Source organism: Orcinus orca, chromosome 5 (genome assembly GCF_937001465.1).
Source record: "Orcinus orca chromosome 5, mOrcOrc1.1, whole genome shotgun sequence".
Taxonomy (NCBI): domain Eukaryota; kingdom Metazoa; phylum Chordata; class Mammalia; order Artiodactyla; family Delphinidae; genus Orcinus; species Orcinus orca.
The window spans coordinates 12,144,769-12,170,338 of record NC_064563.1 but is presented as its reverse complement, the minus strand read 5'-3'; the positions used below and the strand labels follow the sequence as shown (position 1 = coordinate 12,170,338).

The 25,570-nt window shown below is 42.9% G+C and overlaps 2 protein-coding genes across 5 annotated transcripts in view; one reads left to right on the top strand and one right to left on the bottom strand.

The window, feature by feature from the left end:
* DPH3 (diphthamide biosynthesis 3) overlaps window positions 1–13,748 on the bottom strand; it is a 62,026-nt gene extending 48,278 nt beyond the window's left edge. The window contains exons 1-3 of one of the 3 annotated variants that reach the window (XM_004271930.4): window positions 13,501–13,723; window positions 12,915–12,989; window positions 8,678–11,173 (exon numbers count right to left, since the gene is read on the bottom strand). In XM_004271930.4, the coding sequence (XP_004271978.1) occupies window positions 11,108–11,173; window positions 12,915–12,989; window positions 13,501–13,608 (249 nt within the window). In that variant the 5' untranslated portion in view covers window positions 13,609–13,723 and the 3' untranslated portion in view covers window positions 8,678–11,107. Of the gene's footprint in view, window positions 1–8,677; window positions 11,174–12,914; window positions 12,990–13,500 lie in introns of those variants that run through there. The other 2 variants (XM_033431991.2, XM_004271931.4) reach the window with 2 other exon arrangements.
* Window positions 13,749–13,830: 82 nt separating this feature from the next.
* Window positions 13,831–25,570, top strand: part of OXNAD1 (oxidoreductase NAD binding domain containing 1) — a 55,750-nt gene continuing 44,010 nt past the window's right edge. The window contains exons 1-2 of one of the 2 annotated variants that reach the window (XM_004271929.4): window positions 13,831–14,324; window positions 24,044–24,200. The gene's annotated coding sequence lies outside the window, so the exon portion shown is untranslated. The remainder of the gene's footprint in view (window positions 14,325–24,043; window positions 24,201–25,570) is intronic. The other variant, XM_033431990.2, reaches the window with a different exon arrangement.

Sequence of the window (25,570 nt, the reverse complement as noted above, 5' to 3'; positions counted from 1 at the left end):
CTATTCAAAAGATAATTCTCGAAAAAATGGTAAAATCATGACTCTCATACAGATATAAAAATGAACACATGTTAAAGATTTTATTGATTTCATTTGGGACCAGTAGAGACTATAACCAGTTCAAAAGAGACACCTTATACAGGAGGAATATTGACAAGAATATGTACATAAATGGAGGCAAAACGGGTCTTGTCACATGGTGGGAGGGCGAACAACTGAGCCTTTCCTGGGCAATAGAGGACATGCACACTTAGAGACAAGAGCGACCTCGCGTTGCTGTCAGCTGCCCTCAACTACAGAGTTAAAACAGCTCAGAGACAGTCAGAGTCTAGAAGCAGATAAATTGGAGGTGATCTAACCTCTAGATGAAACATAGTTTCCCATTGAAATACACTTTTTTCTCTACCCTGGGAACATAGAAGGCCCTAACCATCCCCTTGCCCCTTCCAAATTTCCAGGGCTTCCCTTGACCCCAATCTGTAGATCTTTTAACACCAAAGATCTACCTTGTGTCTCTCTCTGTCTCTGTCCCTGTCTCTCTGTCTCTGTCCCTTTCTCTCTCTCTCTTTCCTTCCCTCCCTCACTTGCTGTATCTGTATCTTTCTTTCATACACATACACATACACACACACACACCTGATAGAAGATCATATATAAAATTACATTTAAGGGGACTTCCCTAGTGGCACAGTGGTTAAGACTTCACCTGCCAATGCAGGGGACATGGGTTCGAGCCCTGATCTGGGAAGATCCCTCATGCCACGGAGCAACGAAGCCCGTGCGCCACAACTACTGAGCCCATGTGCCACAACTACTGAAGCCCATGCACCTAGAGCCCATGCTCTGCAACAAGAGAAGCCACCGCACTGCAACGAAGAGTAGCCCCCACTCGCCGCAACTAGAGAAAGCCCGTGTGCAGCAACAAAGACCCAACTCAGCCAAAAATAAATAAATAAACTAAAAAAAAATTACATTTAAGAATTTTGAAGTATAATACAAAGTGAGTGTAGCAAAGTGCAGACAAGCTGCGGGTGTCCGGGGAGAGGCTCTGGGGCCAGGTACTGAGGGCAGGAGGCCTCCTGAACTTGGTCTGTGGTGGGGGAAATGAGGGGCTGCCAGTCTGAGGGCTGTTGTGCCTTCAACTCCTAGGAGAAAAAAAAGAATCCCCCTGGGAGGAACAGAAATGGAATGAGGCAAGGGAAGTTGGAATTATAGGAGCTCTTGTTCTTTATTTTCTTTTGTTTTTCCTATAATGGGGCTGCATTACTTATAGAATGAGACAAAACAATAAAATAAACAATAAAACTATTGTTGAACATTTAATTTGTACCAGTGGAGCCCCTATTTTTCAACATTTCTGTCCTTCCTGCCCTCAGTACCCGGCCCCGGAGCCTCTCCCCTGTAATTATAAACAATGTGGAACCAAGAATATTGGCAAAATATGAATAAGAAATAAACAGAAAATAATGGAAAATTCTGAAAGTTGTCCAAAAGTGTATACATGTGCAAAGCAGTTGTCGAATGTCCCGTGATGTAGCAAAATTACTAATCCTTGAAGGAATATTGATTGGAATAAATGCATTGTAGATATTTGTTTTGACCAAATTCTTCCTTGAAATTGTCGGCTGACTTGCTTTTCGGCCCCAAATGTGAACCCCAGGTTTGTGGGCAGGGCTGGTCCCTCCCTTGTCTGCCCCCGGGCTCCTTTGTTCTTACAGCCCCCGGGCCCCTCGCCCCCCTGCTCCGTCCTTTGCAGCCCACTTGATCGCCAACTCCCCTTTTGCAAAAGGCACACAGGCTCCCAGAATCTGCCACCTGCTTCCCCAACTAATTCACAGTAGGACTTGGGGCTCCTTCCCAGCTTCTTCTAGAAAACTGAAAGGACTTTTTCTTAGTTGCCATTGAAGTTAGAGTGATTTGAAATCTCATGCAAGACAAAGCCCCATAGTACTTAAAATAGAAATTTCACTTCATGGACTTTTATAGGAGAAATCACAGGATTGGGGTTACAGTGAGTCTGCCACACACTTAGCAGGCTACTCCTCTCCTTTCCTGGGCTACATCCCTACTGGGCTCCTGAAAACCAGAGCACCTTCTCTCTTCTGGTTGGGTCTCAAACGCTGGCGTCCCAGGAGGGGAAATCAGCCAGAAACCCAGCCTTTCCCTCCAATCTGAGCCCATCACCTCCAGAGGGGGGCTTTCTCCTCGCCACCTCCACTCCGCATGGGAAACTCAAGTCTCCTTTGGTCCTGTTGGAGAAATAAAACAATCCTGCCAACACAAAGACCCCTCCGTACTAATACAGAAGGGAGCGAACATGACTCATTATTGGTAAGAACTACCAGACTCACGTGCATTAAGGTAACACGAAAGTGACTTCAGAGTCTGGACAGAATTTCCCATGAGTTTATGCAGTAAAGTAGAAGAAGGAACGATGAAAACGTCTCTCATTCCTTTGATAGACAGATGGGTGGACCATGTGATTGTCTCCTGTCCACCTCCAGAGGCTCTGAGTTCATTTGCACAATGTGTGTCTATGGTTTTAAGGGTCCGAAGGCCCTTGACCTTGCATTATAAAATCAAAAGGTTGGGCTTCTTATCAGGCCTATTAATGTTTTCAAAAAGACCCACTAAGGAGAGGGGAGTGGGAAGGAGTGGCCTCTCTTCTCAGAGGAAGTATCATTATTTTACCTTTACAGTCCCTTCTGAAAAACCACCAATATTATTCCAAAAACCACCTCTTTTTTTGACAGAATTTTAATGGCTATCACCCCTCCCTTTTCTCTTTGTGCATCGCTTGGTGAGAATATGTACAGTGCATAGGGCTTATCAGCAACTTCCTGTTTATTATCCCATCTGATTTTCCCAACCCAGGGAGGTGGTTAATTATCCTCGTTTTATTGACACAGAAACAGACTAAGTAACTCTCGTAAACTTGATGTGGGGAAGCTGAGGCTTGAACACAGGTCTTCGATATCAAATGTCTCTAAGAATCTATGGGGACTTCCCTGGTGGTGCAGTGGTTAAGAATCCGCCTGTCAATGCGGGGGACACGGGTTCGAGCCCTGGTCCGGGAAGATCCCACATGCCGCGGAGCAACTAAGCCCATGCGCCACAACTACTGAGCCTGTGCTCTAGAGCCCGTGAGCCACAACTACTGAAGCCCGCACACCTAGAGCCTGTGCTCCACAACAAGAGAAGCCACTGCAATGAGAAGCCCGCGCACCGCAACAAAGAGTAGCCCCCGCTCGCCGCAACTAGAGAAAGCCCACGTGCAGCAACGAAGACCCAAATGCAGCCAAAGATAAATAAATAAATTAATTAATTAATTAAAAAAAAAAGAATCTATGGCCAAGATATTCCAATGCAAGCAAAGAAAGAAACGTAATAGAAGAAGAGGAAGTCCAGAGAGGTGTTTTATGTTTCTTCAGTATACGAGCACCCTGGCGAATTCTGGAACAGAGCTCTCCAGTAGAACTTCCTGTGATGATGGAAATGTTCTTTACTTGGACCGTCCAATATGGTAGCCACAGGCCACAGCAGCAAGTGTACATGAGTACTTGAAATATGGTAGTATGGCTGAGGAATTGACTTCTTAATTTTATTTCCTCTTAATTGAAATATGAACTTTAGCTACCACGTTAAACAGGGCAGCCCTGGAACTCAAAGGCCTGGCTAAGTGTGTCTTGAGATGCTGAGGCCAGTAACCAGCGGGCGAGTTTGCCCCAGACCTGGGCTGAAGGTCCCGCAGGTGGCATTTGCATTAAGTAGGCTGCCCCCTGGGAAACAGGACACGTGGGACAGGGAGGTTTTGGCCGCACATGTCCTTCTGCAAGCTGGCGGGGCTTGGGCTATCCACACTCGTGTCCAGTGGGGCTCTGGCTCTCCCGACAGGCCCTGGCCGCTGTCATTCACAGTCATTCCTGCGAGGGCTGCTCTCCTCCACTCCTCTCTTCCTGACCCCGCCTCCACTCCTCTCTTCCTGACCCCGCTTCCCAGCCCAAAGCACGGCTGTCACCTCAAGGTGGCCCCTGCAGGCTCGAGAGGACAAGTTCATCGGAGACTGGCAATAGTCATTCACCCACTCAATGTCACATCAGAACAGAGCTAAGATGTCTGAAATCATTCCTTCAACTCCTCCCCCCTCCCTGTATTACAGTGGAGAGACCAAGGCCTGCCCAGGTGACCAGTACTGTCCTTGGCCACTTTGCCCAGGGCCCTGCCCCACTGAGTCCACAGATGGGGAGGAACACGTGTGCAAGCAAGGAAAACAGGAGCCATCTGGCCGAGGTCAGGCCCCCTTCTGCCTCATGATGTCCAGATGGTACTTAACTGCTTACAATTCCTGATGAGTAAGGGGTGTGTTCGGCAAAGAGAACAAAGTTTCCACTCATTTAGCTACCAATACCTACATCTGTGTCACTCATTGGTGAAAAGCATTTCCATCCTGTTCTTAAAGTTAAGATTAGGCCTAACTCATAAACAGAAAATGCTTGCGGCATCTTTATTGGTTGAATGACACTGCTTATCCATTTTGGTGGGTAACTACTAATACCCTTAACACTTCTACAAGCAGAGAGTCCTTTTTTATGTCTAACTTCACGGATGTTTTTCCCCTTGACCTCAGCATCATGTGACGAGTGCTTAGCCAAGCTAGATGGACAAGTCCTGAGTAGGCCATATTTTGCCAGGAATATAAAAACTATATCTGGCAGATTCTGTTCAAGGTCCAAAGTTCAAGTTTTCAGGCCTGGCCATGCAGATCATGTCAGACTTAATGTGTGAGCTTCTCACCTGATTTGAAACGGTCTGGATAACAAACTGTTGGACACCACTGAAATGTATCAGGGAATTTGTTGCAATAAAAACACTCAAAACGCATCATCCCCAAATTCCGGCAACCAGGAAACCAGACCCATCAGTAAGGGGAGGTGGGGGGGCGGGTAGTCTAGGTTCCCAGGGGTATTACATCTCACTTTGAATGACATTGTATGAACATATGTCCCATTTCTCTCTAGAATTAGAGCTAATAAATCCCTTCATGTGGATATATAGAGCAGACTTTGGAAATATTAACCTATTATTACTAGAATGACATTGCTCTAAATTTGAATGCAGAAAACACAGCCAAAACCTTGTTCATCTCACAACGCAAGTGTAGCAAAAATTAATCTCATGGAACTGTTGTCTGATGTCTGGCCAGCAAGAGAGGCTGACTTGATCTAATGTTTCAGTTAACATGGGGATAATGAAATCAACACCACAGTGTGATCTAAACGACGTCATGCTATTATCACTTTACCTGTTTAAAAACAAAAATGGTGTCCCACCCCTGCCTCGGCTTCCCCAACATTGTGTATGGTGGCAATCGGCTAAACTGGGACTATAGGACTACAGTTTGCAGAATTCCTTTCTCTGTATGGTCCGGGGTGAGCATCGACCACCAGAGAAATTTTGTGCAAGATTTGGAGATGAGGGTGGTCCAGTGGTTAGGACTCGGTGCTCTCACTGCCAGGGCTCGGGTTCAATCCCTGGTCGGGGAACTAAGATCCCGCAAGCTGCATGGCCAAAAAAAAAATTGGAAATGAGAAGGAAAGCAGCAGACATATTTTTATGTTCGGAAGGTTGGAGCAGGGCAGCAGGTCAGTGGGTGCTCACACACACTGTTGCCATCTCTGCCTTCTTCTGCGCCAACTACTTATGCAGTTCCCTGGGGAAGGGTGCCAGCCTCCTACAGACATCACCCACTGAGTCAAGGCTGGCAGTGGGGAGAGACAGATGCAGCTCCAGTTTGTATTTTCTTTCGTTCACACCAAGTTTGGCTGACGTGTAGCTACTTTAGTCTCAAGACCAGACGCAGAGACAACAGCCTTGATGCCTCCTTCTCGCCCGCACAACCACATAAAGTCTAACCCTCAGACACATCCCACGTCCTCTACTGCTCGTGGCTCTTTTGCTTTTCTGGGTTGACCCCTGACACATCATGGCTGAGTTCTGTGCCGTCTTAACCTTTAAATTCAGGCAAGTTCCTCAGACCATAAGTCTTGGGTCATTTCTGATAGAGCAAAAAATAAGCACGATTAAACTATTCTTTATTGAGCTCTTACTATGTGCAAACACTGTGCTCACTGCTTTACATGTATTATTTCACTTAATCTCATTAAATGGTCCAAAGCCCCCATCCTCGCCAGTTCACTCTTTCATCATCACCAGTTGGTAGTTCAGAGATACCTGCTGGCTACAGTAATAGTCCAGGTTCTGCCATTTGGGATAGTAGACTGGGACCCAATGCCCTCTGGGGTGTCTCTGGGTGCCCTGTCCTGCCCTCATGGAAAGAGCCTAGAACACAGGTGGTGCCCATTAAGAGTCTGTTTCCCCTCTTCTGCACCCTCAGTCTTGGCGTTAATCTTTGCCCAAACGTACAGGAAAGAGCTCAATTCCCCTCTAAAAATGAAGTCTAGCCCCAAATCTTTGCCTAGTGACTGGGTCCTGCTTGCCTGTCTCAGTGCCAAGTGTTGACCCCCTGAAGCAGTGCCTGGGCTCTGTGCCACATACTGAGATGCCCCACCCCTTACTAGACATTCACCTCTATTTGGGAGTCACCTCATATGGAACCCCTTGCCCCATCAAATACCCGTTTGCCAGGACCAAGGTGGCTGCCTTCCTTGGATATCCCTCCTCCATTTTAAGAATTTTGTGAGCTAGTATTTTTAACTGTGATTTCTTTTTTATGTGTCCTTTTTGAAAACATATAAATTATTTTATTTATTTATTTTTGGCCACGTTGGGTCTTTGTTGCTGCGTGTGAGCTTTCTCTAGTTGTGGTGAGCAGGGGCTACTCTTGGTTGTGGTGTGCAGGCTTCTCATTGCAGTGGCTTCTCTTGTTGCTGAGAACAGGCTCTAAGCACACGGGTTTCAGCAGCTGCAGCATGTGGGCTCAGTAGTTGTGGTTCCCGGGCTCTAGAGTGCAGGCTCAGTAGTTGTGGTGCATGGGCTTAGTTGATCCGTGGCATGTGGGATCTTCCTGGATCAGGGCTCGAACCCGTGTCCCCTGCATTGGCAGGTGTATTCTTAACCACTGCGCCACCAGGGAAGTCCCTTTCATGTGTCCTTTGTTTTAAACTCTTAAGAAGGAATAATTTGTAAAATGGTTTCCCAATGTAGTATGTAATCATGAGCAATTTGCTTTGTAGGAAGTAGGGAATGGAGTTAAAGCAATCCTAATTACTTACACATGCAGAAGCTGTCACTTCTGTAAGGTGTGTAATTAGCAGCCAGAGTGTGTTCTGGGAAAATGTGATTGTTTAAGCAGGGGGCGCAGCTAGGGGGCTACCCAGATTGGGGCTCTCCCACTGGGGTCATTAGCCCAGCTTGGGCTCTGCGGTCACTTGTTAAGGCTGATTGTATGTCTGGACACAAAGCAAGTGGCCAACTGAGCCCACTCCTGTTTCACGTGCAAACAAGGTGTGACCATTGAAAAAACTGGATCCTTCTTGCTTTGTGATTATGAATTTTCTTTTCCAGCTGAGTCTAGTGGTTCTCAGCTTGGTCTGCACGTTAGAATCACAAGGGAGACTGTACTATTCCTGACGTCCAAGCTGCACCTAGAGCAAATAAATCAGCCTCTCTTGGGCAGCACGGCTTTTAAAAGCTCCTCAGGTGGTTCCAGTGCATTGCCAAGTTGGAACGCCAGTGCTCAACCCGTGCTTCTCAAAGTTAGCTGCATCAGAACCACCTGGAGGGCTTGTCAAAACCCAAGCCCAGAGAGATTCAGTACGTGTGGGCAAAGGGTGTCCAGTACTTTGCACTTTTCGTATTTATTCTAATAATATTGTCAGTGCTCAAAACAATGAATTCCTTTTGGTATTAGATAACTTTTTGCTTTTGCACGTATGACAGGCATTGTGCTAAATGTTTTAGTCATTAGCTAATGTAATCATTTTCACAAGGCTGCTTCATTCTCATCCTTCAGGTCTCAGAAAAGGTGCCAGACCTGAGAAGCCTTTCATCTATTCTTTAGAAAGGCACCTGTATCACATCACGTGGTTTGTTTCCTCCTGGGCCCTAAACACAGCCTGTTCTCTTATTTCCTCTCTTCTAGTTGCAAGGAAGCTCCACGATGGCAGAAACCTACCTGTCTTCCTCACTTAGTGTCCACCATGTGGCAAGCACTCCACAGACCCTTGCTGAATGAAGGAATCCACAGGGCAACGCTGGGGAAAAGGTACTATTATGGTCTACATTTCACAGACCAGGACATAGAGATACAAAAAGAGACCTGTCCAAGATCACAGTGGCGGAACTGAGATTCAAACTGTGCCCTAACTAGAGCTGGGCTCTCAAAGCACTGTAAGAACTGATCATCAGTCTTAAATACCAGCCTTCCTTCCCAGCAATAAACTGAATTACTTACAGTCAACTATATCTGCCTTTCTGCCGCTTACTTCAAAGCTATTTTTTTCCCAAATAACAATAAAAATCCAGAACTGAAACCCACGTGGCCAAACAGTAGAAACAGTGGCAATTTCTTTCCTACTTAAAAACTGTACTGTCCATAACAGAAACCTTACAAAGTTCTAAAGCGGGTTAAAGATTTCTACCTCATATAAAAATCACATTATAACCTTTTAATACATAATGGTCGTATTTAGGGGAAGAAAAACTACATGAAAACAAATGGATGTAAATAATCTGGCTTTATTTAGCATGCCAATACAATTTATTCTGGTAATAAATTAATACGTACAGTTGTCAAAAATGTTGGGTGCTTTCCAATAAAAAGGTTTCTGACTGTGTACACTAAAGTATATGCAGAATCCTTTGACATGGAGTTACTGAAGGATGGAGTGTCTTTCTCTGTAATTCATCTTCAGCTCGTGTTTAGTTTAAAAAGGTTTCAATTACCATTCCAGCTCCTGCAAACTATGAAGCCTGAAATTATAGTACTGAGTTTAGAAATACCCTGATCAAGTCTCCTAATCGTACGGATGAGGAATCCACTGGTCTTGCCAAAGATTACCAAGGTAGCAAGAGACAGAGCCTGGATTACACCTCAGTCCTCAGAGGGTCTCTGAAATGTCTGTGAAGCTAAACAAGGCATATACACCACACTGAACTCGAGTCATATCTGTAAGACCCTGGTTTTACTTTCTGCTTAACACAGGATTAAATCCTGATGTGTTCTTTTGCAGTTAACAGATTTAGCAACTCAGCTGCTTTGGAATGAAATCATTCCCGTTATCACAGATTATCACCAATCGCCAGTAGCATTGGCTTTTCTCCTGGGACGTTTGGACTTGGGCAACTTTTCTTCCTGCTCTTCTACGCTCACAGTGTAAGTGACATCAGGGATGTCTGTTCTTGTTTGAAATTCATCATCAGTTACCAGTATCTACGAAACCATCAGATCTGAGTATGGGACAGTTCGTTTCTCTCTGTAGCTCATCCCCACCAGTCAGCACACACCCTGCTCTGTTCACCTGAGCCGTCACTCGTTCCAAAGCAACTGTGGATTACTTCTGGGGTGTCAGTGTCCCAAATAGCGATGAGATTTCTCAACACATCAACATGCCGTATGCTTCACATAATGTACCAAGCAGTTCTGGCATACAGTTTTTGGTGATTTATGTCTCGGCCTAATGGCTTCACATAGCCATGCTGTTGGCAGGGGAAAAAAGGCCACTGGCCTGTTTTAATTTAAACCCCCAATGAGTATGCTGCACATTTATCAGTTAGTAATAAAATGCTCACATGCTGGGAAGCTATTTTTCTAACTGCAGAAGCCATTTACAGAGCAACCCACCAAACATAGGTGACTTTAACTTTATGTACACACAGCAGAGGTGTGTATATAAAGGGAATTTTGGAATTTCTGTGCAAATGGTTCTATTTCTTGCTATTCTCAGGGCTGTAGCAAAGGAAGACCGATACCCTATCTTTGTATGTTTCTTTTTCTCCAGGGCAAGAGTGAATGTCTGATGTGGTTGCAGCTTATAGAGGCTTATTAGATGTGCCCTCAGGGGCATATTTAATTGGAACAGGCATCTCATTTTTAAGTTCCTCCTCAGCAAATACAAGAGTTGCTGTCGAAGCTTTACCTTTTAGGACTAGTAACTCGATTTGGTGGTAATGCTGAAAGCAGGGCCGCTAGCCATGAAGACTTGACATTAACCCCTACCTAGAGTGAAATTTCCTTAGCCTTATCTAAAAACAAATACACACACAAGAACCCAGATACAGAAATGTTACTAGCTCTGTTCTCACGAAACCACTCAGGCAGTTAATTTACTAAAAGTAGACATATTTTTCTCCTCTCCTCTGTTACCAATTTCACTTTCTTTGGCTGTTTTTGTTTTTATCTTGTCCTGATTTTCAAGGAACATGCAGAATATTGATAAGGAAATTCCACATTCTTTGACCATTTCACTTTTTGACTTTTCTTCCTAACTCACTACCTTTTAACTCTGGAAAAATTGTGAGCTCAGTATATTTTCTCTTTAACACCATGACCAGAACCCAGTGTATGAAGTATAATGGAAATGACATGCTTAACAGAACACAGACATCTGACTCATGGCCAGCTCTTGAAAACTGGCCTGGCCAACTGAAGGTACAGTCCCGACTGACAAAAGGCAACTGATTTCCCTCAGTTTAGAACAGCAGCTGATGTCAAACTACAAAGAAAGGGCTGATTTTAATAATCTTAATAACCAACTAAAAAATAAAATCTTTTTTTAAATTAACAAATCCTAATGACTTTGAGGTAGATGAAGCTGTTGTCAGATAATGAAGTAATTAGGTGTAAGATATAAAAATAACAAAATTGAGCAAAAGAAAGCACTGATTTGAAATTATCTTCCTTTAAGTTCAGATGGAAAATTAAGAGCCCATCCAATTCAAAGTTTTGGCACAAAATCCGGGTATGTCATGTGGTGGACTTGCTTCTTCAACTGGAGATGAACTTGGCAGCCGATGGAAAGAATCCACACTCTACGGAACACCAAACTACAAAATGACTGTCCCCATGAAGAAGCCAGTGACTTTGCATTTGATTTTTCCAATTTGGCTCATTCCCCAAAATTCAGGCTTTGGAATCCTAAAGTCTGCTTCAGCACTTAACTAGCTCTTTGTTGGTGGAAGGGGTCGGGACTGTCTCTCCACACATAAACTGATCCTAAGACAGAACAAGAAATTTTATTAATCACGGAGTGTCTGTGTCACAGATGCATCAATGGTATACTCATTTTGTTACAGAATCAATCCAGCTCTGCTAATCTAAGTTTTTCCTTTGCTCTATCACTTCATTCTTGTTCAATGAGTCAATGCCAGCATCAGAATCATAATCTTACAAATGTATCAGTTTTTAGTTCTGAATTCATATTTAATGCACCTTACCTTATAAACAAACATGTCCCTCGTCACTACAGAGCACCCATTTCTCAGAAATCACATTTATAAAACAGACGTCACACCTTTTAAGTTTCTGTATTAATTACTATTTGCACTACTACTTCTCCACTTCAATATTTGGTCACTCAAATACCTACCCTCTTCAAAGTAATTACTTTTTTCAACTAAAGGGATAGCTCTTTATGTTTCCCAACATAGATAATCTGCAAATTAGCTATTTTGTAAATGAAGTTCAATCTCTGATGATTTAGCCTGGCTTACACCAGCCAGTCCAGGAAACCTCTGCCTCCCAGGTTACCCCTCATCTCCTGCAGTCTGATCCCCGTAAGGATCTGCCTGTATTCTGTCCCTATCGATCTCTGACTCCTGCCCAGCACCTGGAACCCTCCCACTGTGTTCTTTGGAGTTTATGGTCCACCAACAACACAATGCTCCACATTCTTTAAAATGGCCCTGTGCCTTCCTGCTCTAACACAAGGTTCTCAAGGGGTAGCGGGGAGGAGGCGTTGCTTTTGTCTCTGGGGATATTTGGCAATGTGTGGAGACATTCTGGGTTGACATACTGTGGGGTGCTACTGGCATCTAATGGGTAGAGGTCAGGGATGCTACTAAACAAGCTACAGTGCGTGATCACCCGATTTAAAATTGCTATCTCTTCTCATACCAGCACTCCTGCTCACCTTTACCCTGTTTTCGTTTTGTTCCAGAACACACTTAAATGCAAGAATAAATCAGTAAACCTCTTAAGTGTAGTCTAACTTATAGCCTGCTTATGTCATGAGGCTAAGTGCCTTGTTCCCCCACCTTGCCTGTACTCATTTTAGAGTTCATCCTTAAGAATGTTAAGCTTTGTTATATGACAATTATATCTCAAAAACAACAACAAAAACAAAAAACAAAACCCAGAGAAAAGAATGTTAAGCTTCTTATGATGTTAAGACTCCATTCAAAGTAATGACCAAAAGTTGGGGTGGAGATGGGCATTTATTTTGTTTTCTATTGTTAATATCCTTGGGTGAAAACAGCAGGACAACTAAAGACTAAAATGAAAATTGTAAAATTGCAACTATGACTTACATCTCAAACAAGATAATGCAGAGTTCGACGTATAAGCCAGGTAAGAGACACTATACAAATGTTCCCTCAAAGTAAGTCCAAGAGCTCTAAACAATTTTAATTGCTTATTAAATAAGGGAGGAATAAACACTGTCAATTAAATAATCTTTATAATTATTTCCCTCTATTTAATAAGTAATCATAATATTCACTAGATACAGAACAGTTTTCTTTACTGCCTTCTCCAAAGCTAAAAGAGTTAATCAATTTGAGCTTTTAAAATTTTAATTTACCATACAGCTGCTTATTAATGGTTTTAAAAATTTGTTTTAAAAAACACAGCATTTACCTAACACAAGATTAGAAAACATTCTGCACCTACCTATCACAGGCAGACTACTCTAGGTGCCTGCAACCCTCCCCCCACCTTTTAAAATTTGACTCCTTACTTTGTCATAAATCACTTTTATAATGAGAGAGCAGCTAGGGCACGTTGCCACGTCTTCCCCATTCTCCAAATCTTCCTATAACAAAATCGAACACCGCACGGTCAGCATAGTCTTCTCTTGGCGATCTCCTTCTCCCAAACCCTCCCATCTCTGTGGGCAAGCTCCTTTGAGGCTGGCCTCCCCACAAGGCATGTGAGGACCAAAAGCATCTTCCAAGAGAAATGCCAGCCCCACTCTTCCCTGCAAGCGTCACTTGGGATAAACACCCAGGAGAGTGAGTCAAGGTTCAGTCGCCTCAAAACCCCCAGGAAGACAAAAACACATACCTTCCTCCAAAAGAGTACCCCAGGAAGTGGAAGCTTAAGTTGGGAAGGATGGCGCCATCCACACCCTCCCCTCCCCGCTCCGGCCCGACTAAAGGCCAGAACCAAGTGCCGCCGACAGCGCGGAGTATCAAATTTGGGGGAATTCAGAAACAGATAAAAAAGGACGTGGATAACTATGAGCCGCGTGGATCGGCGGCAGGAACTCGGCAGAGCGAAAGCGCGCCTGCTCCTTGGAGTCGCCGGGCGGGTCCCCGAGTTACCTTGGTGATGCAGAAGTTATCTCCACACGGACAAGGGTAGAAGTACGTCTCCGAGTCCTCGTCATATTGGAAGTCCTCAATCTCCACCTCGTCGTGAAACACCGCCATCGTTACTGGGGCGAGCAGAGGTCTGTCACCTCCGCCGTCCGACCCAGGCCGGGACCGATCCAACTTCTAGGACGCCGGCCCAGCTGGGCGTTGTCGCAGTGCACCTGCGCAGGAATGACCGCTTCCGGCTCAGAGACAATGACGCAACTCAGGGTTTGAGGTCAAACGGGTGACCGGGTAGCGGTCACCATGGAGATGGCGGAGCTAGGGGGCGGAGACACGAGCGGACGGCGGTGGCTGCTCCTTGAGGTCGCGCCCCGCCCCGCCCATCGGACGGCAGCGACCAATAATATGTGAGGTTCGCTCGCGCGGCTGCTGCGCCACCTGGGGGAACACCGGAAGCTCTCCGGCGCCGGGGGCGGAGCTTGTCCCTACTCTGCGAGCTGAGTCCCAGAGGCGGCGGTGGCCTGGAGGTTCCTTACTGAGGGGTTGGTTACCTGCCTCACGTCCGCGGGCCTTAGAGAGGCCTTAACCAGACCCCGCAGCGGGCGGCGGCCGGCCTAGGTAGCGTCGGCCCTGCCCCTCGGCGACGCTGCGGAAAAGCGGGCGCGCTTTGTGAGTCAGAGGTGGCGGCGGGAACTGCTCGGACTCCGGAACGTCCCTCCCTGCCTCCCCGGTGACTGACGAAAAGCTCCCCTGGAATAGTGATTTCACCGAGTGACCGTGAGCTCTGGGCGACGCGTAGCTTGTAGTTCTGGCTGCACTCGGCTATTCAGGTACATCCCCGCCTCTTCCTCACCCTAGATTGTCTTCAAATGCCCTAAATTGTGTTGTCGAAAGGACCAAACAAGATCTGTTACGCAGGTTGAGTTCTAGTCCTGTGTTTGCCAAGCATGTATTGATAATATTATATAACTACAATCAGGTATTTCGCTAAGTATAATTCTTCCATCAACCTTGGGACTTTAGATGTTATTCCATATTATTAATCTTTAAACTGAGATACAGCGAGTCACGTATCTTGACCAAAATCACACACCTAGGAAATGAAGAGCCTGTCTGTCCCCAAGCCTATGAACAAATTACTTAACTTGCGTGAACCACAGTTTCTTCTTTGTAAAAGAAATGGCATCAGCATGCAGAGTTACTACCATGAGGCCTTTGTATACCTTAATGGGAAATGCAAATAAAAAGTGATTTGTCTCGAAAGCAGTACTAGTGCCTGTCTTGGTAAAACGGGGTTTCATGGGAGTATTGCACCATTACTAGGCATTTATTCAAATCTTGGTAGAGAAGGAATGCTGTGAGAAAACCACTATTTAGAAGCAGATCTGGGCTCAGAAGATGACCGTTGGGAACTAACTCTGGGGGCTGGACATTTACATTCTTTGGGCCTTATTTCCTCTTCTGACTGAAAGAGGGTTGGATGAGAGATGATTTACAAGATTCCTTTCAGATCCAACATTCTACTTTTGCGTGGAAATTACGAGTTTTACTTGGTTCAGCAATCACATATACGATATTCCGTTTATATTTATATAATACATATGCATAATATACAAACGTACACATCCTTATGCTTATTTATGTACACGTACTCCGACGTTTGCATGAAGTTACCAATTTTGTGCACGCTGAAGTTCCACCTGGTTTAGCCCTTTTAAAGCTTGAAAACCTAAAGGCAGAGGAATCTTTGGGAGAAAATTTAGAAGTTATGTTAAAGGGATTAGTAGAAGATTATTTCAGAGGTTTCACCAACATTCTATTTTGCCTAATTGGAGATCTACCCAGGAGTTAGGAAACATTTGCTAAACTTGTTGAGGGTTAACTGGGATGGTTCTGCTCTGAAAAAAGGAGAAAGCCCACATAGCTCAGAGCCCACATAGCTCAGAGGCTGCTCCCTGAATCTTTGCAGACACGGATACTTCCCAGGTAGCCTCTTGGAGAGAGAAGGACACAGAGTCTCCAGTGTTTATTCTGTAGTCCCAGTGATCATTTTGAGGTTGGGAACTTTCTTTAGTTCTTCAGTGCTTCTGAGCATAAGTACCTACAAAATAAAGGTGAGCCATTTTTGAATGTACAGAAATGGGTGCAGTCATATTTGGTTCATGGAACTATAAATTGTTAGACCTTTTAGAAAACAGTTTGGATCTATCAAAAACAATTTGCTGGGGAATCTTAAAATCTGAGGTTTGTAATCCTAAAAGTTTCAGGAGTCGTTGGATGATTTTTCTTTATAATTTCCTTGTAATTTTCCAGCTTTTCTTTGAGTATGTATTACCTCAAATGGAAAAAGAAAAATGAGTGAACCACTTATTAATAGTAATTGACGCTGTGTGCCAGGCCCTGTACCAAATGGTTTACATGCATCATGTCATTGAAACAGCCCAGTGAGGTATAGGTATCATTAATCCCATCTTCAACATTGGGAAACCTGAGCTTTAGGGGCTTAGGTTTAGGAGCTTACCAAAAGGGGCAAAGCTGGTTAAGTGACATTAAGCTATGGTGATCACTCAGACCTTTCTGACCCCTGAAACTAGGCTCTTAATTACCTTCAGTGCCGTCTGATATGATGGTGCTTGAAGCAAAGCTGGATTAAACAAACAGCCCTGGCACTCTGTAGACTGCTGAGATTTTCTGCTAGAGCAGTGCAGGTTCCCTTGAGGCCTAGATTTGGGGGTCTCCTTGGCCTTCCATACCACTTTCAGCCTGCCGTCTGTTGCCATATCCCTTGTCTGGCCAGAGGTGGTTTCCCATATCATTCTGCCAGTTTGAGTTCATCCTGTGCTAAGGAAAGTAAAACTGTAGTCAATCCTGTGAGGCATTATTTTACGCCACCCAGCATTTTTTAATAAAACATCACGATGACTACTAAACTTTACATTTATTCCTAAAAGGGAATAGACATTTTATAATATAATGAAACATCTTTGGACTCTGAGAGCATGACAAAAGTAAGTTTACTAGTTGCTATACAGTCATTTGAGATCACAAATTTATGGTTTAAAAATAATTTTTTTTAATTGTAACACTGCTGATTTGGAAAATAACAGTGACCAAAATTCTTAGCGTGAGATTGAATTTAGAACTAGATCATACTTACTTACTGTCATAGCAGCTGTTTTTTATGAGTGCTGTTGTAGATCAGGCTAAGGAGTTGTTTATTGGCAATATCAACCCACTGCCTCTCTACGTTGTTTGGCAGGGATAACGTATTTGGGTTGATTTTTAGTGACACTCCTGCTTGCTAGGTATTTCCCCGGACGTTTATTCCTTTCATCTAGTGAGGTAGTGTTGTCATTCCCATTTATAAATGGGAAGAGGTGACTGGCGTAAGGTCAGAAAGCAGAAAGGAGTCAGATCTGAGCCCAGTTCTGCTGATTCTGAGTCGAGCACTCTGTTATAACTTGTATTCCACTCGGGTCCCCTTACCAAATGCCGGGATCCCTTGTGCTTCCTCACTGGCACCTAGGATTGTAAATCAGCAGGTGCCATGCTAGCTCTGTGAGTTTATCTCTGCATTCATGCTCTTTGAGGCATTCTTGGTTTTTCTTTCTCTCTCTGCTTGCTCACACCTCATCCAGTCTATCAGCAAGTGATAGGGCTCTAATTCCAAAATCTGTTCCATGTTCATCTGCTTCTGTCTGAGTTTTATCCTATCTACACTTAGCCTGGTGCCTTCTAACTGAACTTCCTGCTTCAACTCCTGCCCCTCTGCGATCTGTTCTTTACAGGGCAGCCTGAGTGATCCTTTAATGTAAATTAGATCACGTCCCTCCCCTGGTTTATTTAAACCCTTCAGTTGTTGCCCATCACCTTTAGAAGAAAGTCCACACCCTTCCTGTGGCCTGCTGTGACCTGGCACGTGTCTCCCTACTTGACCTCATGTCCTGTCACTGTCCTTGGCTCACTGCTCTCCAGTCACACTGGCTGTGCTTCCTCTACCACACCAGGCTTGTTTCTGTGATGGGGCCTCGCTCCAGTGCTCTGCACTTAACGCCTGCTTGGCTGCCTCTTTCCCCTCATTCGGGTCTCAGCTCTGATGCCTCTTGAGAGAGACCTTTCCTGATATTCCCCCACCTACCCCATCACTCTTATTTCCTTTATCACACTCATTGTAATCCGTGTCTTGTTAATTATCTGTTTATTATTATCTGTTGTAGACATTGTGATAAAAGCCTCATGATGGCAAAGGCCTTGTGTCTGGTTGTTTATTGTGTCTCCACAACCTAAAATAGTGCCTGGTGCCTCAATAATTGTTAAAGAATTTGAATGTAGCTATTGAACAGAAACTAGTATCATTCATTTTAAATCTTAATCTGTTGCTTGCAGTTCATTGCTTAAATGGATATCTGTTTTATTTAGCATTTATGATACTTTTCTCTCTTTTAAAAATAAAATAACTTTTTGGTGAGATAAGGCCCATGAGGATACAAATATTGATGGAGTATTCTTTCTTGTATAGTTTTGAAAATTACTTAATATGTTAATTTTATATAGTTAATACATTGAATATATAAAACCATTGGACATAAATTTCAAAATATGTGTAGTTTTTTTCTTTTTTTGTGGCTTTGTTTTTTAAAAAAAATTTATTGAAGTATAGTTGATTTGCATTGTTGGTTAGTTTCAGGTGTATAGCACAGCGATTCAGTTATACATAAGTATATATGTTCTTCAGATTTTCCTCCCTAATAGGTTATTACAAAATATTGAGTATAGTTCCCTGTGCTATACAGTAGGTCATTGTTGGTTATCTATTTTATATATAGTAGTGTGTATATGTTAATCCCAAACATGTATTCCTCCCCTTCTTTCCCCTTTGGTAACCATAAGTTCGTTTTCTATGTGTGTCTGTTTCTGTTTCATAGATAAGTTCATTTGTATCATATTTTGGATTCCACATATAAGTGATATCATGTGGTTATTTGTCTTTCCTTGTCTGACTTCACTTAGTGTGAAAATCTCTAGGTCCATCCATGTTGCTGCAAATGGCATTATTTCATTCTTTTTAATGGCTGAGTAATATTCCATTGTGTGTGTGTGTGTGTATATATATATATATATGACATCTTTATCCATTCATCTGTCAGTGGCCATTTAAGTTGCTTCCATGTCTTGGCTATTGTAAATAGTGGTGCAGTGAACATTGGGGTGCATGTATCTTTTTGAATTATGGTTTTCTCTGGATATATGTCCAGGAGTGGGATTGTAGGATCATATGGTAGCTTTATTTTTAGTTTTTTAAGGAACCTCCATACTGTTCTACATAGAGGCTGTACCAGTTTACATTCCCACCACCATGGTAGGAGGGTTCCTTTTTCTCCACACCCTTTCCAGCGTTTATTATTTGTAGACTTTTTGATAATAGCCATTCTGACTAGTGTAAGGTGATACATCATTGTTGTTTTGATTTGCATTTCTCGAATAATTAGCAATGCTGAGCATCTTTTCATGTGTCTTTGACCATCTGTATGTCTTTGGAGAAATGTCTATTTAGATCTTCTGTCCATTCTTTGATTGGGTTGTTTGATTTTTTGATATTGCACTGTATGAGCCGTTTGTATATTTTGGAGATGAGCCCCTTGTTGGTTGCATTGTTTGAAAATTTTTTATCCCATTCTGTCGGTTGTCTTTTCGTTTTGTTCATGGTTTCCTCTGCTGTGCAAAAGCTTTTAAGTTTAATTAGGTCCCATTTGTTTGTTTTTATTTCCGTTACTCTAGGACAGCGGCCCCAACCTTTTTGGCACCAGGGACTGGTTTCGTGGACGACAATTGTTCCACAGACCGGGGTGGGGTGGGGTGGGGTGGGGGGATGGTTTCAGGATGATTCAAGCGCATTACATTTATTGTGCACTTTATTTCTATTATTATTACATCGTAATATATAATGAAATAATTATACAACTCACCCTAATGCAGAATCAGTGGGAGCCCTGAGCTTGTTTTCATGCAACTAGATGGTCCCATCTGGGGGTGATGGGAGACAGGGACACCCGAAGTGTGTTGCTTATGTCCACTCTACTCCGTGATCTCGTTTTGGTTGCTGTCCCTGTAGAAAACCCTGCTTCACAAGGATAGGATGTTGGAAATGGAAGTAGGTTTTTCAGTGCTTTTGTGGCAATCTCAGGATATTCCACCTTGACTTTAATCCAGACTGTATAGAGATTTGAAGTTGACTCAAACATACTTTTAAGGCCACCGTCATTTGCTATCTCAAGCAGTTGATTCTCTTCTAGCACGGACGAAGTCGATTCACCTGGCTTATTCACAAATGGGTCACGGATCCATACCTTCCCGGTTCGGGAGTCTTTTGTGATTGGGAAGTAATGCTCAGACTCTTCTGAAAGCTGAGATAGGTGATCATGCACTAGTGGGAGAAAGAAGGCCCTGGCTCAGTCTCTTTCAAAATCTCTGCTAATGTTTGAAACATGTCAAAAATCCCAACGTTCACTTGTCACCTCCATAATTCCAGTTTGGCTTTGAATACAGCCACTTTATCTGCCAACTTGAACACAGTTGTCATTCTCCTGTGAAGTGACAGATTGAGTTCGCTGAGCAGGTTGAATATGTCACACAAGTAAGCAAGTTTTGCGACCCATTCTGTGTCACTGAAATGTAGTGCCAGTGGTGACTGTTTTTCTAAAAGAAATCTCAGGAGCGGCTTTCGTAACTCAAAAACTCTGGCCAGTGATCTACCTTTAGAAAGCCATCTCACTTCTGTGTATAAGAGAAGACGTGTGTGCTCTGTGTCCATCTCCTCACAGAACTGCGCAAACAGTTGGGAGTTAAGGGCACGTACTTTAATGTGGTTGATAATGTTAATCACATCCTGCAAAACGTTAAGTTCAGGTGACATTTTTCGGCTAACCAGCCTTTCTCTACGGATGACACAGTGCGTAGACTCACATTCATAAGCGACCTCTTTGACTCAAGTGGTGAAGCCAGAAAGCTGTCCAGTTGTGGCAGGTGCTCCGTCGGCACATATACTGACACAAAATGACCAATTCAGGGCTTCCCTGGTGGCGCAGTGGTTAAGAATACACCTGCCAATGCAGGGGACACGGGTTCAAGCCCTGGTCCAGGAATATCCCACATGCCTATGTGCCACAACTACTGAGCCTGTGATCTAGAGCCTGCGAGCTACAACTACTGAGCCCGTGTGCCACAACTACTGAAGCCTGTGCGCCTAGAGCCCGTTCTCCACAGCAAGAGAAGCCACCACAAGGAGAAGCCCATGCACCGCGATGAAGAGTAACCCCCACTTGCCACAACTAGAGAAAGCCCGCACACAGCAATGAAGACCCAATGCAGCCAAAAGTAAATTAATTAATTTAAAAAAATGACCAATTCAGTTTTCCTGATATGTCCCGATAAGTCCAAAGAGTTGAATAGTTCTGCAGCTGTGGTGTTGGTTGGCAACAAAAGTGCACATAACTTATCCTCATGCACATCCTTCTGAAAAATATATTGCACAAAAAACAAGCGTTGTTGCCTTGTTGTCAACATCAGTAGACTCATCAACGTGGATTGCATACCACGGTGACTCATTAATCCTCTCTAACAATTGTGTCTCAGTATCCTCTGCTGCTATTTCATCAGTTCATCTAGTTATGGTGCTAGCTGCAAGAGGAATACATGCCACCTTTTGAACTGCAGCCTCTCCTAAAAGTTCCCGACAAATGTCCTTAGCAGCAGGCAGGATCAGCTCTTCACCAATAGTAAAGGGCTTCTTAGCTTTAGCAATGTGGTTGGGCACTAAGAAAGATGCTCTCAGTGCAGACACATTTGATGAAGTGGTGGCCTTCAATAATTGCTTCTGTTCTTCGTGTCCATGTTCTTTTCTTTTGAAAAACTCCAAAGGCTTGTCTTTTAATGCAGGGTGCTTGGTCTCCATGTGGTGAAGCAGTTGAAGGTTTCATGGCTTTGTTGGATAGCCAGTTGCCACATATTATACAAAAGCAGGCTTGGAGAATGTGAATAACCTGTTGCAATGAACCCATAATTATGTAGGACTCTTGGTATTTTCTTTTAAATCCAGCTTTCTTTCTGTTGGCAGTCTTAGAGTCTTCTGCTGTCTCATCATTGGGTCTTTCCCCATTTTCAAAGAAGCTCTCCAGAGACGTTTGTTTTTTATGCATTTTGGCTAGGGTTAGCTTGTGGGCTTACCAAAACTCTGACTGAGACAAGTGCGCAGTGCGGGAAGGAGGCACAGTGGAAGTGGTAAATAAAATAATGGGTGGGCCACGCGTGGACTAAATATGTGTTGGATTCTGACTCAAAGCCTGCCACTAGATGCAACTGTACAATTGAAGTACAGCAACTCGCTTGCCACTATAAAGCCTGCCACCAGATGCAGCTTAATTGTCACTTGTCACTCACTGATAGGGTTTTGATATGAGTCTGCAAGCAATTGATTTATTATGGTCTCTGTGCAGTCAGACCTCTCTGCTAATGATAATCTGTATTTGCAGCCACTCGCCAGTGCTAGCATCACTGCCTCAGCTCCACCTCAGATCATCAGGCATTAGATTCTCATAAGGAGCATGCAGCTTAGATCCCTTGCGTGCACAATTCACAGTAGGGTTTGTGCTAATGCGGCTGCTGATCTGACAGGAGGCGGAGCTCAGGCGGTAATGTGAGCGAAGGGGAGCGGCTGTAAATACGATGAAGCTTCGCTCAGTTCCCCGCTGCTCACCTCCTGCTTGCGACCTGGTTCCCCCCTGCACCCGTGCTCTAGGAGACAGATCCAAAAAGATATAGCTGCAATTTATGTCAAAGAGTGTCCTGCTTATGTTTTCCTTTAGGAGTTTTGTGGTACCTGGTCTTACAGTTAGGTCTTTAATCCATTTTGAATTTATTTTTGTGCATGGTATTAGAGAACGTTCTAATTTCGTTCTTTTACATATAGCTGTCCAGTTTTACCAGCACCACTTATTGAAGAGACTCTCTTTTCTCCATTGTATATTCCTGCCTCCTTTGTCAGAGGTTAATTGAGCATAGGTGTGTGTGTTTATTTCTGGGCTTTCTATCCTGTTCCATTGATCTACATGTCTGTTTTTGTGCCAGTACCATACTGTTTTGATGACCATAGCTTTGTAGTATAGTCTGAAGTCAGGGAGCCTGATTCCTCCAGCTCCGTTTTTCTTTCTCAGGATTGCTTTGGCTACTCAGGGCCTTTTGTATTTCCATACAGATTTTAAAATTTTTTGTTCTAGTTCTGTGAAAAATGTCATTGGTAATTTGATAAGGATTGCATTGAATCTGTAGATAGCCTTGGGTAATATAGTCATTTTGACAATATTGATTTTTCCAATCCAAGAGCATGGTGTATCTTTCCATCTGTTTGTGTCATCTTTGATTTCTTTCATCAGCATCTTATAGTTTTCGGAGTACAGGTCTTTTATCTCCTTAGGTAGGTTTATTGCTAGGTATTTTTTTTTTTGATGTGATGGTAAATGGGATTGTTTCCTTAATTTCTCTTTCTGATCTTTTGTTGCTAGTGTATAGAAATGCAACAAATTTCTGGGTATAATTTTGTATCCTGCAACTTTACCAAATTCATTGATGAGCTCTAGTAGTTTTTTGGTAGCATCTTCAGGATTTTATATGTATAGTGTCATAATTATCTGTTGCTTGTAGTTCACTGTTTAAATGGATGTATGTTTTATTTAGCATTTATGATACTTTTCTCTGTTTTAGAAATAACTTTGGTGAGGTAAGGCCTATGAGGATACAAACATTGATGGAATATTCTTTTTTGTATGTTTTTGAAAATTACTTAATATATGTTAATTTTCCATAGTTAATTAATACTTACATTGAATATATAAAACCACTGGACATATTTCAAAATATGGGTAGTTTTTTTTTCTTTAAATACCTATTGCTTTGGAAGGCACTTTGAACACAATTTGATGAAATACCCTTCTTTTTACCAGTAGGTGGCGCTCTTGGTCATGGTTACTATTGTTACAAAACAAGATTTTAGAATTTTAAAGAGAACAGCTTTTAAAAATTAACATTTCTTTGTTTTCCAGTTCAGTTGAGCAGTAGACCGTTCAGACAGCATAATCACTAAAATATGTGTCTTAGATGAGGACAACTTATTGTAGCAGTAGTTGTCCAAAACATTGAGCAGAACAGGGTGTCCGTATGTACCTACATATCGGTTAAATTTTATCAGGGAAGTTGACCCCAAGTGACATGTAACTGTATCATTCCAGCCATTGAGCTGGTTGTTCATGGGGTGGATACCCTAAGCAGCAGAAGTTACAGACTGACGGTCAAGGAAGGTGAAAGAGAGAAGCAGCAAGACAGTCAGACAAGAAAAGTGGAAACAGGAGGAGGAATGAATGGAAAGGGGGTCTTTGAGAGTCGGCTTGCTCTGCGGTGATTCTTGCTGATTACAATGAGCCTTTCCTTTTGCCACTAAGAGACAGTGCTTTTTAATTTTCCGCAACATCGTTCTTATATGTTGTCTCTGCCATTGCAGGAACTTTCTGAGAATTTCAGTATATGGAAACACTGTCTGTGTTCCAACTGGTGTATATTCCAAAGGTCTCAGTGTAAATGCAGGACCAGAATATTGCATGTCAGTCAGTCAGCCAGCCTTACTCTTAATGACTCCTGAACTCTCATGGACTTCTAAAGTAAGTTTTGCCTTCTTTCTTTCAATGATTTATGTACCATTTTTGGTTTACTACATTCAAAGGAGAAAAACTACGTGTAATAGTCTTACATGAGGTGAAAGAGGCCTTATACTTACTTCATTTACTAGAGAGAAAAGTAGCGAGTAGCATGTTTATCCACAGTGATGCTGCATGGCAAGAAATAGATCTTTTATCTTGTCTAAAGACTAGTTATGAAACAGTGGATTTTTGATATGATTTGATTATAACTGAATAAATTACATATGACTGATATCACTGCTCAATTTACTTACTTTTATTTATTTCTTGTGTCTGTCTTTTAAATGTAGGCTCCCTAAGGTCTTTGTTTTGTTCATGTTTGTATCCCCAGGACCTGCCATGTGATGGGCTTTAATAAATATTTGTCAAATGAAGGGCTAAATTAATGAATGTGGAGTAGGAATGCAGCACACCTCACTTGAATATTTTTCTAACACTGTATTTATTACAATTAATTTATGTAGTACCTTCCAAAGAGCTCAGGAAATAGAGTGTTCACATACATTTTCATTTATTCTCAAGCCAACTGAGATAGGAAAGGACAGATATATATGGCAATATAACGTGTTAAAAGTGGCCATGTTAGGCAAAGAAATAGTTAAAAATTGGCAGAGGAAAACAGAGTGATAGGAAGCAAAAAGAATGTATCATTTGACTTCCAATCAGTGCTTTCCCTGATAGGCCAGTAGTTTTTAGAATTTGAAATGTTGGAGAATCTTTCTGGCTTTTTTTTTTTTTAACTTGTTATTGAAGTGTAACATATAAACAGACGTACATAAACCCTAAGAGGACTGCTTCATTGAACTTTTAAGACTTGATTTTTTTTTTAGAGCAGTTTTAGGTTCACAGCAAAACTGAGGGCTAGTAGAGGGATTCCCCATACACCCCCTGCTTACACACGTGCATCGCCTCCCCCAGCATCCACATCCCCCACCAGAGTGGGACAGTTGTTATAAGTGATGAACCTGCACTGATACATCATAATCACCCCAAGTCTAACACCACGGCTCACTCTTGGTGTTGTATGTTCTGTGGATTTGGACATATGTTTAATGACTTTTGTCATTATGGTACCATGCAGAGTATTTTTACTGCCCCCAAACTTCTCTGTGATTTGATGAACTTTTTTCAAAATGAAAATACCCATCAGCATTCATATTAAGAAAAGACATTGTCATTGGCACCTCACCAGGAGTAATTACTAACTTGATTTCTAACTGCATAGATTCGTTTTTTCTGTTTTTGTACTCTGTGTGACTGACTTCTTTGAGTCTGGCTTCTTTCATTCTTTTCATTTACTGTGATATTTGTGATACCTATGTTACTGCATG